This window comes from Balaenoptera musculus, chromosome 9, assembly GCF_009873245.2.
Source record: "Balaenoptera musculus isolate JJ_BM4_2016_0621 chromosome 9, mBalMus1.pri.v3, whole genome shotgun sequence".
NCBI lineage: Eukaryota > Metazoa > Chordata > Mammalia > Artiodactyla > Balaenopteridae > Balaenoptera > Balaenoptera musculus.
The window spans coordinates 7,326,027-7,340,775 of NC_045793.1; the positions used below are offsets into that span (position 1 = coordinate 7,326,027).

The following is a 14,749-nucleotide window of genomic DNA, read 5'->3' on the forward strand; positions in this document are numbered from 1 at the left end:
CTGTGAGGGTGTTTCCAGAAGAAATTAGCATTTAATCCCAGACTGATGAGAGAAGATGCCCTCACCAGTGTGCATGGGCATCATCCAATCCGTTGAGGGCCTGAGTGGAGCAAAAAGGCAGAGGGAGAGCAGATTTGCTTTCTTTGAGCTGTCACAGCCATCTCCTTCTGCCCTGGGACATCGGTGCTCCTGGTTCTTGGGGCTTTGGACTCGGAATGAATTACACCACTGCTCTCCTGGTTTTCCAGCCTGCAGCTGGCAAATCATAGGACTTGTTGGCCTCCGTAAGGGCATGAGTTAATTCCTCTGATAAATCTCCTCTTATATATCTCTATATATCCTTTTGGTTCTGTTTCTCTGGGGAACCCTAACACACGTGTCTACCACTCCCTAATTCCTGGTGCTGTGCACTCCGTGTCCTTTCAACAACTACAAGCTGTATTTGAGGAAGAAACCCTCTAGGTTCACTCTTAGCCAAGTGAAGAGGGTAACCAGATCTGCACTTCTATCTCAGTGTCGCTCCTTGCTTAGTTTAAAGAGCAGGCTTAAGGACTGCAATGTAATCCTCAAGCTCTCCTCACCCACTGACGTGTCCATGGTTACAACTTCCTATCTTCACTTTAGGACACTTTATGCCAACCTCCAAGGAAGGATAACACCTTAGGTTTCATAGTCATTGAAATCCTAAGTATAACTAAAAATCAGAGGCAAGACTATGTGAAGGGGAGGGTCGCTGGGGGTAAGGTGATAAAGCTCCAAGACTACTTAGAAGAGGCAGAAAGTGTTAATGTGGGGAACACAGTCAAATATTTTGTATTATACAGTTTTAAGGTCAATTTGCTCTTGCTAATGAGTTTTCAATATCCTTGCCTTTTTCAGATCCACCTTCTGCCAACATTTTAATTCAAACTTAAATGCCCAAACACACACACACACACACACACACACACGTTTTTTTTTTTTTTCCCTCTCTCCCTCTCCCTCTCTTTCTCAGTGACTTCTGAAAATTTCTGCTTTATACCTATGCAAAGTTTGGAGAAAATACTACTTTTTCCCTCTTGAATTTATTCTCAGCCTACTTCAAATAGGCATTCCATCACTTTCTTTGCAAGTCTCGACACAGTAGATGAGTGAAGTTCTCTTCAGTCCTTAATGACTCTGTGGCACTTTCCTCGATATGTGACGGCTTGGTGACTGAGTAAGCTACTCGACAGTCCTAAACACAGGTGCCAGGGCTCAGAAACCCTTCATGCAGAAGACACGTTTTATGTTGGTGATAAGTGCAGTACATCCTCTCGAATCTTCTCAGTGGGCAACCCTTCAACATTTAAGTGTGGGGTGACTATTTTTTTTGGTTTTTTTGTTTTCCGTTTGTTTGTTTTTGGGGTTTTTTTCATTTGTTTGTTTGATGTGGACCATTTTTAAAGTCTTTATTGAATTTGTTACAATATTGTTTCTGCTTTATGTTTTGGTTTTTTGGCCGCGAGGAATGTGGGATCTTAGCTCCCTGACCAGGGATTGAACCTGCACCCCCTGCATTGGGAGGCCAAGTCGTAACCACTGGACCGCCAGCGAAGTCCCTGGGCTGATTATTAAAAATGGTCAAAATTGGGCTTCCCTGGTGGCGCAGTGGTTGAGAATCTGCCTGCCAATGCAGGGGACACGGGTTTGAGCCCTGGTCTGGGAGGATCCCACATGCCGCGGAGCGGCTAGGCCCGTGAGCCACAATTGCTGAGCCTGCGCGTCTGGAGCCTGTGCTCCGCAGCGGGAGAGGCCGCGATGGTGAGGGGCCCGCGCGCCGCAACGGGGGAAGGCCCTCGCACAGAGGCGAAGACCCGATGCAGCCATAAATAAATAAATAAATAAAAATTAAAAAAAAAAAAAAGGTCAAAATTCATTCCAAATAGTCTAGTGCTCATGCAGAATAATACTGGTTTTTCTAAAAGCAACCAATAAGGTATTAAAACCGTGTATTACTGTTAAATCTGAGCTGGTAATGACATCACCACAGTCCCTTTCGGTTCTCCAGCAAGCTGCTCTTACACAGAGGTGCTGGCCTCACCACGACGGAGGTTAGCGAGGACGGCGGCGCAGGCGCTGGTGCTGTTCCCACCTATGCTCGCGCAGCGGCCTGTCCGTACCAGGTCTCTGCACAGAGCCTGCCGTGGGCACAGCTGCAATGGATGCTGTCTCTGGAGCTCCTAACTTAACTGCTGAGATCACTCAGAACTTTTTCAACAGCCATTCCCATAGCCTTATTTCCTTCCGAGTCCTGCCTCTAGAATCAAATTAGGACTTCCCATTGTGGATTCAAAAATCCTTTTATTCATCTTCAATCCACAGCTCCCTGTTCTGGGAAAGCAGGCTAACTGGTCATTTCCAGTCCAAGAATTCACTTTCTCTTTCTATGATCTTCTAAACTTGCAGGCACTTTAGAATCACTTGGGGGAACTTTAAAAAACAAAACATCTAGGCCCCATCCCAGATGAATCAAATCATGCCAGGGTGAGCCCCAACATAAATATTTTTTTTAGCTCCCCAGGTTATTCTAATGACCAGCCAAGAACAAAGCAGCATAAGAAGGTCTCCCTGCTGTTTCTCAGGTCCTTGTCTCAGCCCCACAAGATCTCCCTGGGGGCATAAACATCCCAAATTATTACTTACTGACTAATAATAAAAAATGATTGACTTAACTTTTCTTGTTCATTGTTTTATTCTGCTGTTTACTCATTGAGGTTGGCTTGCAGATATTGTTTTTCTTATATAATTTTTTAAAACTATAACCTCAAAGCCAAGAACTGATTTGATGTACATAGCTTTACATACATCCTTAATTTTGAATTCTGTTTAAACCAATCTCTCCAGGAATATGCCTGCCTTTCCAATTTGTTATAATTCCTCATATACATAAAACTGGTTATCTCGCCTGAGTTGCTGATAGAAGTCAACACATTATATAGGTCACATTATATATGTCACCCTGATATTTTCTGCATCAAACTTTTTTTCAGTCTCTGCCCACACGTACTTCTGTTCTCTCACTGCTTCCCAAATTGCAATCTCAGGCTAGCTTCCCCCCAGCACAGGCAAGCAAACTGGAAGTGAAGAAACAACCACTGCCCAGTCTTGACTGAAGAGAAGCATCATTTAAGTAACATCCAGGAAACTGTATAACTGATCAACAAGTAATTCTCCTGCACCTACTATATCAACACTTTCTTCTTAGGCTTGCAGTATGTTTCAAAGCACTTTTTAAGACCTTCCCTCATTTGAGCCTCACAACACCTTAGGTAAACTTGGTAAAGTGTGTACTAGCCTCACACTGCGAGTGAGAAAACCAAAGCAAGAGGCTCCCTGACTTCCTTTCCAGGACCTCTTTCATTATGATAATCCTTATTCTTATAAAAGCATTAGAAGTGCTATATACAAAATGTTTTACATTACACAAAATATACAGGAAAAAGTAACCACTGAATGACCCCAGCACCCTAGAACGACTATTATTTTGGTGTGTCTTCCTATGCTTAAAAGTGCAGTCAAATACATACTGTGTATTCAAACGAAATTTTAGTTTTGCTAGAATTTTGTCAGTTTGTGTGGTTTTGGAGTAATCATAATATGGTTAGAATGAGACTCTTTAATCTGTAATAATGCATACCTCTCCAAGGTGTTGATTCTGCTGTGTCAAAGGAATCACTCAATAAGGCAGAATCTGGGGAGAAACCAGACAAGGAAAACAGGACCAGGAAGTAAAATCTTAAATTCTATGATTTTAGAATTGGAAGGGACCTTCTACTACCACCTTGTTCAATCTGCCCATTAGAATTAGGAAAATGAGATCTACACAATTTAAGTGGCTTGCTCTGAACCAAGCAGGTAGAGAATGTTAAGCTACAACCAGAATCGTTTGTAATCCCTACTCAGGTGGTCTTCCCACTGCACGATCATTCATCAAGCATCCACGTCCCTGACAGCATGTGGCACCAGGAGGAATACAAAATAAGACATGGCCCCAGTTCTTGGGTAGCTTAATTTTTAGACCAGCTTCAAGATTTTACAGTAAATACTGGCTTTGCTAATAGCAGACACAAAGCCACGTAGCCCAATGAGGTTTTACCAAATATTTTATTTGAAATGTAACCTGGCAATTTTAAGAGCATTGCAGCGCAGTACTTTTGAGGCCTCTCTGACTTGACTGTATCTCTCTGCATTCTTCAGTGGGCGGTTGGTCTTAAGGGGTGGAATTATGTTTTGTTTTGAAGAGGCAATTTGACCAAGCTGACAGAAGTCATTGTGTATGTGTGTATAAATAGAATTATGGCCAGAGTTACATATTTAAAAAGAAAGTGGAGCTGGGATAGAAAGGAGGAATAACACCCTAGAAAGTAACAAATCACTTCTTTTGCAAGATACAGAAACAGCACCTTCCAGGTCCTTTATGCAGGGGCCATGAGCTCTGGTCTTGGATGTGCTGATGAAGTAGAAGCCTTTCAAGGAAGCCTGATACAGGTGAAACAGTCTTTCCTCACAGTACTAGAAATGCCCCACTGTGCCACCGTTGGCCCATTCCCAAGTCAGTCTACCAGGCCCACAGATCCTGGGATCTGGGACCTTCCCTCCTGACTACAGCTGACTGAACCAAGATGAGCATGTAACCCAAGGGCAGCTAGTCCAAGGGCTGGATGGAGACTTCTGTGGCCTGGTATAGAAAGAGGAGCTGGGCCAGATCCCACATGTTAGAATGTGAACTAAGAAAAGTCAAGAGAATCAGAACCACCTGGTGTCATGGCACACACAAACTTTTGGGAGCCAGGAGATACAGAAAAGACAGAGTAAACGAACAGGCTAAATGGAAGCAAAAGATGGAAGGCAAAAGCTACGTCATCAAGCAATCACGTGCTTTTGCAGAGCGACCTCAGTTCTCTGCACTTTCCCCTCTCTGGTTGGGCCTGCACCTTTCCTGACGGCTGCCCCCTGACACCTCTGTGTGCCAGGCTCTGTGCTAAGCACTTTCACAGGTTGCCCCCAAACCCTGACACCTCTGAGACATTCTATTTTACAGATAAGGAAACTAGGCTCAGGATGGCTAAATAATATAAGTTATGTTACTTCTTATGATGTCAGGACTTGAATCTAGGCCTGAATCTAGTCCCTGCTTTAAGCCATTAAGCTGTACTAACCCACATGACGTGTCCTTACAAGACCCAAGCACTCCCTACTCCCATCTCCCACCAATTTGCCCTAACTTGAGGATCTTTTGCTTGTAAGAGCCTGACACTTCCCAAGTCAAAGAATGTCCTCTGTGTAAAACCCTGCGAGAAGACTGCTTCCTTTGTCGAGTGAAGGGAACAGAGTCAAAGGTGTCCACCGAGCACACAGAAAGAACACATCTCTGATGATAACAGAGTCCCGGGTCTGTGAGAACCTTTTGCGGAGACTTGCTTTTCCTCATTGCTCCTCAGCAGCCCCCAGACAGCCGAGGAGGATGCTTTTTACTGTCTAAGAAGCTACAGTGTGGGATGTGGCTGTGGGACAGCATGCCCTGCCCCTCCTCAAGAGGAAATCTGAGCAGAAGTTTGGGTTCTCCATCCCATTCAGAAAGAACAGATAAAGGAACTCGGGCCCTCTTTTATCAACAAGACTGTTGCCGACTGAGACAGTGAACATTTGTTACTCCCTAGTAAGCCATAAGGTCTGGTCCTGGTTGGAAGTTATGTAAAGCACTGCTGGGAAGTTATGTAAAGTAGCTAGAGCCCAGCCATGGTGTTCCAGTAACAAATATCCAGCAGGAAAGATCAGAGTCTTCTTTCACTTTCTGGACAATCAACTCCATTTATGTTCACATCTGTGGCTGAGCCAGAGGTTCATCGTACGGTGATAATGAAAAATCTAGTAAGCAAAGAGTGACTCTGGTTACAGTCAACAGCTGGATCCACTCCAAGGAGATGGTGCCTATTTATGTGATAGTACAGACTTCCCAGCCCAGCGGGCAGACTGATGAAGAGCACGTTTCTAGGTTTTCCTCTTTCCCACTGTGTCTGGTCAGGAAGACCAATCCTCAGTTACTGTTAAGTGTATGGTTTGTCTCAGGAGCCCTTGATGGACCACGTTTCTCCACTCACTGGAACCTCTCTTTTGGACTTATCTTTTCCACTGGTCTATTTTACTTATCCACTTTTGAATCTTAAGCAAACAAACTCGAATTTAGAGCTGGCCTGGAGTTCTACCTGGTAGAGGACTGGTGGAGGGAAAGGAGACCAGAAAGTACAGTAGCTGAACCCCTAGTTTGTTCAAGGGCTGAGGATTGGATAACATCTACTTCCATCTTTCTGGCATGATGCTGCCCATTCCCTTTCATTCAGCTTCACGGCTCTTGCCTCACTGGTATTTGAACTCTGTTCACTTCTTGCCAAAGTGTGGGTCCCTGCTGGCTACAGTTCCTTGCAAAAGGGACTGTGGGACCTATCTGCAGCATTTGAATCCACAGGTCTCTCTCATTAATAAGCTCTGTGTCCTCAGTAAACCTCTGAGTAAAAAAGAATTTCCATGTTATCTCATCCATCATCACACCTAGTGTAGGAGTGCCTTCTCCAGCAAACCCTGGCGAATGCTCAAATCCATCTGTTCAGAAAAGGGACCTCACCACATAAAGATCTGACTCTTCTTCCTTTTCATTAGGAAGATCAGGATGCAAACCAGAGCTGGATCTCACACTCAAGTTCCTAGTGGGTCACCAGTAAAGCTGGAACCCTGGTTTTGGGATCCCCAGAACCCCCCAATTTTCCATGGTATGGGTCCAGATTCTAGCTAGAAAACTCTTAATCCCATATGCCAGGGTTCTGTTTATCATCTCTCTTGGTTTGTCCCATACCCTTGCCTTTAGACTATAAGTTATGACCGTGGAATTGGTCTCATACACATTTCTTAGGCCTCCCATGATGCTTGGTGTTAAGAATGTCACAGATGTTCTATAAATGTGATTATCCTAAAGAGCAGCATGTTCAGACAGAGCATTCCCAGGAGCAAAGCTAGCTGGGGTGACACTTTTTTCCTAGTGTAGTTACACATAACTAGGAAGGGTGAGGTTTGGGCTGGGTGATAAGGGAAAAAATGGGTCCTTCCCTTATCATTTCATCAAGAAAGTGTCTTGTCTAAATACTCGCAGACCCTGTCACAGCCATCTCAGGAAGATTCAGGGGAAACAGGAGAGTACAGGTACAAACAACTTTTCTGCCCAAGACTTAGGACTTCTGCATTCTCTGTCTTCTACCTCAGTCTCCAAGCAAGAGTAAAACAACAAATCAAACTGATTTCAGTCAAGTTTCAGCAAGAATGTCGCTGCTTTGATTTTGCTGTCTTATTTTGCTTTGCCTGGATAAAAGCCAGAGATAGAGACAGGATTTTGGCAGGAGAAGGAATGTACAAAATTTTTTTTTTTTTTAATTCTAAAGGTTCACTTTTTTTCCTTTCACCAGCCTCATTTTGCAGATGAAAATCTGAGATCTGTAAAGGGAAACTGGCCCAACTGCAAAGCCACTTGGGAATGGGACCAGGCTCAGATGCTCCCAGGTGACTGACTGACCGACCCTGACAAAAGAACACACGGTAGCCAAGGTCCCCAGAAGCAAAGCCAGCAGGAAGAGGCTGTCCTCATCCACACCTGGTGCTTAGCTCTCAGGGGCCTACGAAGTCCCTCGATCTGCCCATCGCCGGGGGGGTGAACAGACACTCTGCTGGCTCAAGAAAGCGGCATTGTAACTATCATCTCACTACTGAGGAAGTGAAAGGTGAGAGTCCATTGGCACTTTCCAAAACTCTGTAATGCTTCTGGAAAGTGCTGTGACCTTTTCTGCTGATGATTGTCAGAATATCAGACACCGGGAATGGAAAAGCCAGCTTACTTGCTTGGAAACAATAAGGAAGAATATGACATAAGTGACTCTAAGAAACAGGGTTCAGGCACAAACTCTAGGCTGTTCTGTCACTTCTCGGGGATCTCTAGCTTTTAAAGCTGGGGCTGAGAATCCTGCTCCCAAATTTTTAACCAGGACCCCGGCAAAAGTTTCTAGCAGTTTAAATGGCAGTAAAAGCCTGAATGCTTCAAATTAAGCTAGTGAAAGAACTGTTCTCCTTAAGAAGCTTTTAAAGTCAGATTTTTTTGCTCATCCAGTATTAAACAAAATATATTAGAAGAATTAATCTAGGAGACCTAGGAAGGCAGTCTTGAGTCATCATTTCAGGAGAGACAGTACCCAAGCACGTGAGCCAACTGGAGCCACTGTCTGGGAGGAACAGGAGTGGTGCCCAGGCTTGGGCACTTTCTTCTAGCAACCATCCTACCATCAAGGAGGTGATGAAAGGCTCAGTTAAACATTCTCTGCCGCAGAAGGGGCTTCAAGCCTTGGAGGCTCTTCCACGCACCTGACTCTGCCTAGTGATGGACCACCAGAGGCCCAATTACCCTGTGATGGATCACCAGAGGCCGAATCTTGCTTTCCAACCTCTCTGCAACGTTCTTATAACTTCTGCTTAGGTAATGTTTTTGAAAAGATGGGGAAGCTGGGCTCTCTTCCGGGTCTTCCTGGGTTTCACAATGTGCTGCTCTTGTGAAGTTCCGAAACTCAAGCACGGCTCTAGTCAAGTGCACAGGACCCCAAATTCACTGACGTGCCAGGCAGGCATTACCACCGGGTTAGCGGGGTGCAGGGGCTTCTGGGCTTGCCTCTTGCCCCGCTGCCAGCACGGCTAACCCTGAAAGGAGAGACATTTACTGAACCCCGCCTCCAGTCCCTTCCCCATACCACTGATTGGCCTCTAGACCTTCGGTGTTAACGCCCAGGCCAGCGGTTTCGAGCCCAGTCAGGAGGGGGCCCGCGGGGTCCGGCGGCTGTCCAGAGGGGTCACTATGCCCACCACAGCCGCCACCGTGGCCCGAGCGCAGGTGGTCCTTGAGCGTCTGCTTGTAGCGGAAGCTCCTGCCGCACTCGGCGCAGGGGTAGGGCCGCTCGCCCGTGTGGATGCGCTGGTGCTTCATGAGGTGGTGCTTGCGGATGAAGCTCTTGCCGCAGTGCGCGCAGCTGAAGGGCCGCTCGCCCGTGTGCAGCCGCCGGTGGTTGAGCAGGTGCTCCTTGCGCATGAAGCTCTTGCTGCAGTCAGGGCAGGGGTACGGCCGCTCGCCCGTGTGGATCATCTGGTGGCGGATCAGGGCCGAGTGGCCGTTGAAGTCGACGCCACACTGAGGGCAGGAGAAGGGCCGCTCCTGCGCGTGGCCCCGCTGGTGCAGCAGCAGGCTAATCTTCAGGCTGAAGCTCCGGCCGCACTGCGCGCAGCGGAAGGGCCGCTCGCCGGCGTGGGCTCGCCGGTGGCTGGCCAGGCGCGCCTGGTCGGCGAAGCGCTTGGGGCAGTCGGGGCAGGGGAAGGGGCGCTCGGTGCTGTTGTGGACCCGAAGGTGGTAGGTGAGTCTGGACGGGTGAGTGAAAGTCCTGGCGCAGTGCGGGCAGGTGGGTGGCGTCTCGCCGGCGGGCGGCTGGGGGCCGCGGTCGGCGTGCGGGGGGAAGTGCCTGGGGCACTGGGCGCAGGGGGCCGGGCGCTCCCCCGCGGGGCCGCACCGGTGGGTCAGCAGCATGTCTTGGCTGAGGCTCTTGCCGCAGTGGTGGCACGAGAACAGCTGCTCCCCGGCCGGAGGCGGGAGGGGGTAGCTGCCCAGCTGAGTGAAAGTCACTTGTCCCTCAGAGGCTTCCGCCAGGTCGGTGGCTGGACGTCCAAATGGCGCCATGGGCGCAGACTGCGGGCTTTTGAAGGCCACGTCCGGAAACGTATCCTTAGCTGCTGCTGCCGGTGGAGAAGAGAAGGTGACGGGCACCTCGGGGCACAGGGAGGCTCTGGCAAGGCCTTCAGCTTTGATGACAAGCTCTTCGTCTGAAAGAAAGGACTCAGAGTCACACCTGTCAACAACAGGTGTCCCAGCAACTCTCCTGTGTCCCTGCCCAGCTCTGACAGGCTGCTCTGAGCTCCTCATTGGCCCAGATAAGGAAGGCAGTGGAGGGCTGAGATAATAACCAGGGTGTCTGTAGTCCCTGAGGCCAATCGTCAGAGAATTTACTACTGAACCTCTCCAGCGCTCCCCGTTTGGACAGGAAGAACCCTGGCATCAATCTCCCCAGCATTACTTTCATTATGTTTCACCTCTGCTCACAAGCTCTGAAATGTTCTCTGTTGCCTATTGTGATTAGGCCTAAAATCATGTATTTATCTAATCCTGTTCCTTTGTATTCTGCCAGGTAAGTCCTTCACTATAGTTAGCTGTCTCTTTACTTTCCTGGAAAATAAAGTACACATTTCTGCTCATACGTCTTTGATCATTCTGCCCTCCCTTTTGTAGAATGCATCTCCTCTCTTCCCATCTTCCCAGATTATACCCAACCACATAGGACCAATTTTCTAAGGCCAATTCTAGCTTCACATCCTGGCTTGCGGGGATCTTAGTTCCCCAACCAGGGATGGAACCCAAGCCCCCTGCAGTGGAAGCACAGAGTCCTCATCACTGGACCGCCAGGGAAGTCCTTTCGCCTCCTTCTTTAGGCCTTATCTAAATACCCAAACTAAAACTGATGTGATGTTCTCCGAACTTCTTATTTCTTGTATATAAGTCATCCATCCCACTCACCCTTGACATTTAATAATAGGCATGCCTAGTACTGATATGTGTGGCCCCAATATAAACTTCTTGAAGAGCAGAAACTGTCTTTTTTTTTTTTTTTCCCCCAGGGTCTAAGCACAGAGCATAGAAGATAAACAGGTTGCATTAAGTTGCATAAACGATCATGTCTCTTCTGACCTTGAGATTCTCTTCTGGTTCAGATGGCAAAATACAGATGGTGCTAAATGTCTTAGAAGACGCGTGTTTCTTCTCATGTCACTGTTCTTCCTGAGGGAGAGCTCTTCATTAACATTCCCATTTGCGCCTCTCCCAAGACCCTGCTGTCTGCACTGCTTGCCTCTCCCACCCCCTAGCTCTGTTCTGTCCCTTCTGCGTGCTCTTCACATGTCCTGTCCTTCCCCATCCTCAACCTTCTGGTCCATCTGTATGCACTTCTTTTTCTTCTAATCTGTCTTTACACTTAAGAGTATGTTTTCTCACTTAAAATGTATCTTGGTTTGATTTCCGTTTCATTTCTAACTTACTTGAACATGCTTTTTTTTTCCCCTTTTCCTCATTCCTCACCCACTTCCTTGCGTCCACAACCCCACTTCCTCTGCCGTTTCTTCTCAGTGGTCCTGGCATAAGCCGGGTCTGGGCGGCTCAGTACTCACCGGCATAGGTGCTTTTGCACATGTCACTCTCCTTGGGCTCCTGTGGGGTGCCCACCTGGGTCTCTTCCTCTTGTTTAATCCAAGACAGAATATCCGATGTTGAAATGCCAGGCTCTGTTTGTGGGGGAAGAGAACGGCCTTCAGGGCTTGACTCAGAAAGTGGAAATAATCATGTTGGTTTGCTGAATATTACATTTTGCCCAAATATTTATCTCTAATTAACTATAACAACAAAATGAAACTAGCCTTTTAAAAAATGCATATAACATCTAGAGAACCAGTTCAAAATGCAACCAAATTTATGAATCTTTACATGATAGACTCACGTTGATTCACTATTTTCAGTGAGCCCATTTCAAAACAAATCAAAATTTTTATATTAGAGATGACACTCTGAAATAATCTAGATTCAATAGTACCTTTCATTTCATTAGCACACTTACTTTCAAAGTATTTTCACCTTTTTCTCACACAGCTTTTTTATGAAATAATGAAGCAGGGAATATTTTCTCCATTTAAGTAGGGGGGGCCCTCAGAGGTTAAGTAAATTGCCAGTAAGGAAGTGTTTACAGTGAAAAGCTATATTATCAAAGATTTGCTTTAAAATACGCCAAAAAAAAGATGAACCGAAAACTTTAAAAAAAAATGTTAATTTGAAAACAAATACAGGGACTTCTCTGGTGGTGCAGTGGTTAAGAATCCACCTGCCAATGCAGGGGACATGGGTTCCATCCCTGGTCCGGGAAGATCCCACATGCCGCGCAGCAACTAAGCCCGTGCGCCACAACTACTGAGCCTGCGCTCTAGAGCCCACGAACCACAACTACTGAGCCCATGTGCCGCAACTACTGAAGCCCGCACACCTACAGCCCGTGCTCCACAACAAGAAAAGCCATCACGATGAGAAGCCTGCGTGCCGCAACGAAGAGTAGCCCCCGCTCGATGCAACTAGAGAAAGCCCATGCACAGCAACGAAGACCCAACACAACCAAAAATAAATAAATAAAATTGATCCTTTAAAAAAAAAAAATACACTTCCAGAATTACAAAGTTAGGTTTAAGCACAGATCTGACTGCTCAGGAACATTTTTCAGGTTCCCAATTCTGGGTTCTTTCCAAGAGATCATATTACTTCTGCTTATTAATGATATAGGTTATTGTTTCCTGAACACTGGGAGTGGGGAGAATAGTATTTGCAAGTCCCTCAGGCCTTGGGGATTCTTTTGGAAAGAAAAAAAGAACAGCCTCTAAAGGCTTTGCACATAACATGCCTCATTTGGTCAGTACAGAAACAGCTGTGCTTGCTATTCCAGCCGAGGTCTATATAGCCTTTTTTGGCCTAAAAGGACAAGCTGGCACGCTGACAGGGTCCAGAGAGTAAATTCAAGCTCTCTATATTATTTATGAAAAAAGCCTTGTACGAAGGTTATGGTTTTATTCCTAGCAAATGAACAGAACTCAGTGTTTTGTTTTTTGTCTTTTTTTTAGAACTCAGTGTTTTGCTCAATGCCTTTCAAATCAGTTAGAGACCACTGAAATCTAAAGTCACACCCAAAGGAGAAATAAGAGGTTGGACAAGAGTAAGGCCCAAAATACTGTCAGGTTATGCAGACAGACGGAAAAATACAGGTTTTTGCACATGTGGCAGTTTGTCTTTCCAACTTCCTACTTTGAGCTACAAGGCTGAAGTGTATTAACCATAATCCAACCTTATCTTTTTTTCTCCAAGACTTTATAAACACACACATATATAAACAGGCAGTGAGAGACTGAGTGTAAGGAAGTGGATCTTTTAACAGACATCCAAAGGATGAACTGTCTATTCATCAAAAATATGAGACTTTTAAAATGCTTAATTGCTTCATTAGTCAATTTTCTGAATAATGAGTTAGTGCTCTAGAACCTCCAAATGTGATTCAAGTGGTTTTGACTTTTTTCTTTAGTTTATCATTATGAACTCATAGAATACTATACACTGGATGAGTTTCAATCCATTGCAGTCATTATTTTTTTTAACCATTTTTTAAATTGAAGTATTAATTTACAATGTTGTGTTCGTTTCAGGTGTACAGCAAAGTGATTCAGTTATACATATATATGTATATATTTTCAGATTGTTTTCCATTATAGTTATTACTGAATATAGTTCCCTGTGCTATACAGTAGGTCCTTGTTGTTTATCTATTTTATATATAGTAGTGTGTATATGTTAATCCCAAAGTCCTAATTTATCTCCTCCTCCTCTCCCCCCGCTATCCCCTTTGGTAACCTTAAGTTTGTCCGTGAGTCTATTTCCATTTTGTAAATAAGTTCAAGTCATTATTCTTTTTAACGCTCAAATTGTCCCTTTATTGGCCAGCGGGAGCCCCTTCAGGTCAGTTCTATATCTTTTCACATCATCAAACATCTAGTTTCCTTTATTTCTGGTATGACAAACTAGACCAGGTTCATCTTGTACATTTCCGGCTCCAAGCACACAATCAATAATCTCTCCGAGAAACGGAATTTAGAGACAACAATCTGGATGATCAGGACGCTAACTGCTAATAGGTGGTCACTGCTTCTAGGTCTTTCCAATGGACAAAGCATAAAATACATACCTTTTAGAAAAAGGAAAGTGTCATGAGTTTATATTAATACTTATGATTCATATTTAAGATTACAGGGTTTTAGTTAAATCCTTTGATTTTATGCTTGTATCTTTTCTCTCTTATCCTGAGAATCTTGATTCCTAATGACACTACATAATCTTTGCTTTATCTGAATGTACATTTCAAAATAATGCCAATATTATTAACAAAAATATGGACTCAATTTAAGATTTTTTTGTGGTATACAGTTTAGTTATTTCAGTATGTGTTTGATTTTTATTTTATATTTTTATGTAAAATATTTACAAAGCTCCAAAATCAAAACTATAAAATAAGGTACATTCAGAGAGGTCTAGCTTCCATCTCTAATCTCTCCCTCCCTGTATAGGCAGCCATTCTCATTGGTTTTTGTTTTAATCTTCCATTGTTTCTTGGAAAAATATAAGCAAACATATATACATCTTTGTATTTTCCCTCTTTATGAGGTATACTACACGAACTGTTCTGTACCTTCATTTTTTACTTAACAATATATTCTGGACATCTGTCTGTAGCAGTATACAGAGATCCTTCTCATTCCTTTTTGTAGCTGTACCATTGTTTATTCAAGAGTCTCCTACTGATAGGCATTTGGATTCTTTCCAATCTTTTGTTACAATATTAGTCAGCAGCCAACCATAAAAGCTATGGAGGACTAAAAGAACAAGCCAGTTCTACAGAAATGCGAGTGGCTATTGTTATTACACACTGGCTCAGTATGTCTTCACTGAACTTGGGGAACCCCAGGAAGGTAACCCTTCTTTTTGAATAATGATGCTAAAGTTCCTCTGGTCATTTAACTAACT

General features: G+C 44.9%; 1 protein-coding gene across 1 annotated transcript in view; it reads right to left on the minus strand.

Moving 5' to 3' along the window:
- Positions 1 to 2,664: 2,664 nt before the first annotated feature.
- The window catches only part of ZNF398 (zinc finger protein 398), a 29,351-nt gene continuing 17,266 nt past the window's right edge, over positions 2,665 to 14,749 (minus strand). The window contains exons 5-6 of the mRNA XM_036862888.1: positions 11,314 to 11,427; positions 2,665 to 9,918 (exon numbers count right to left, since the gene is read on the minus strand). Of these exons, the coding sequence (XP_036718783.1) occupies positions 8,768 to 9,918; positions 11,314 to 11,427 (1,265 nt within the window). The 3' untranslated portion in view covers positions 2,665 to 8,767. The remainder of the gene's footprint in view (positions 9,919 to 11,313; positions 11,428 to 14,749) is intronic.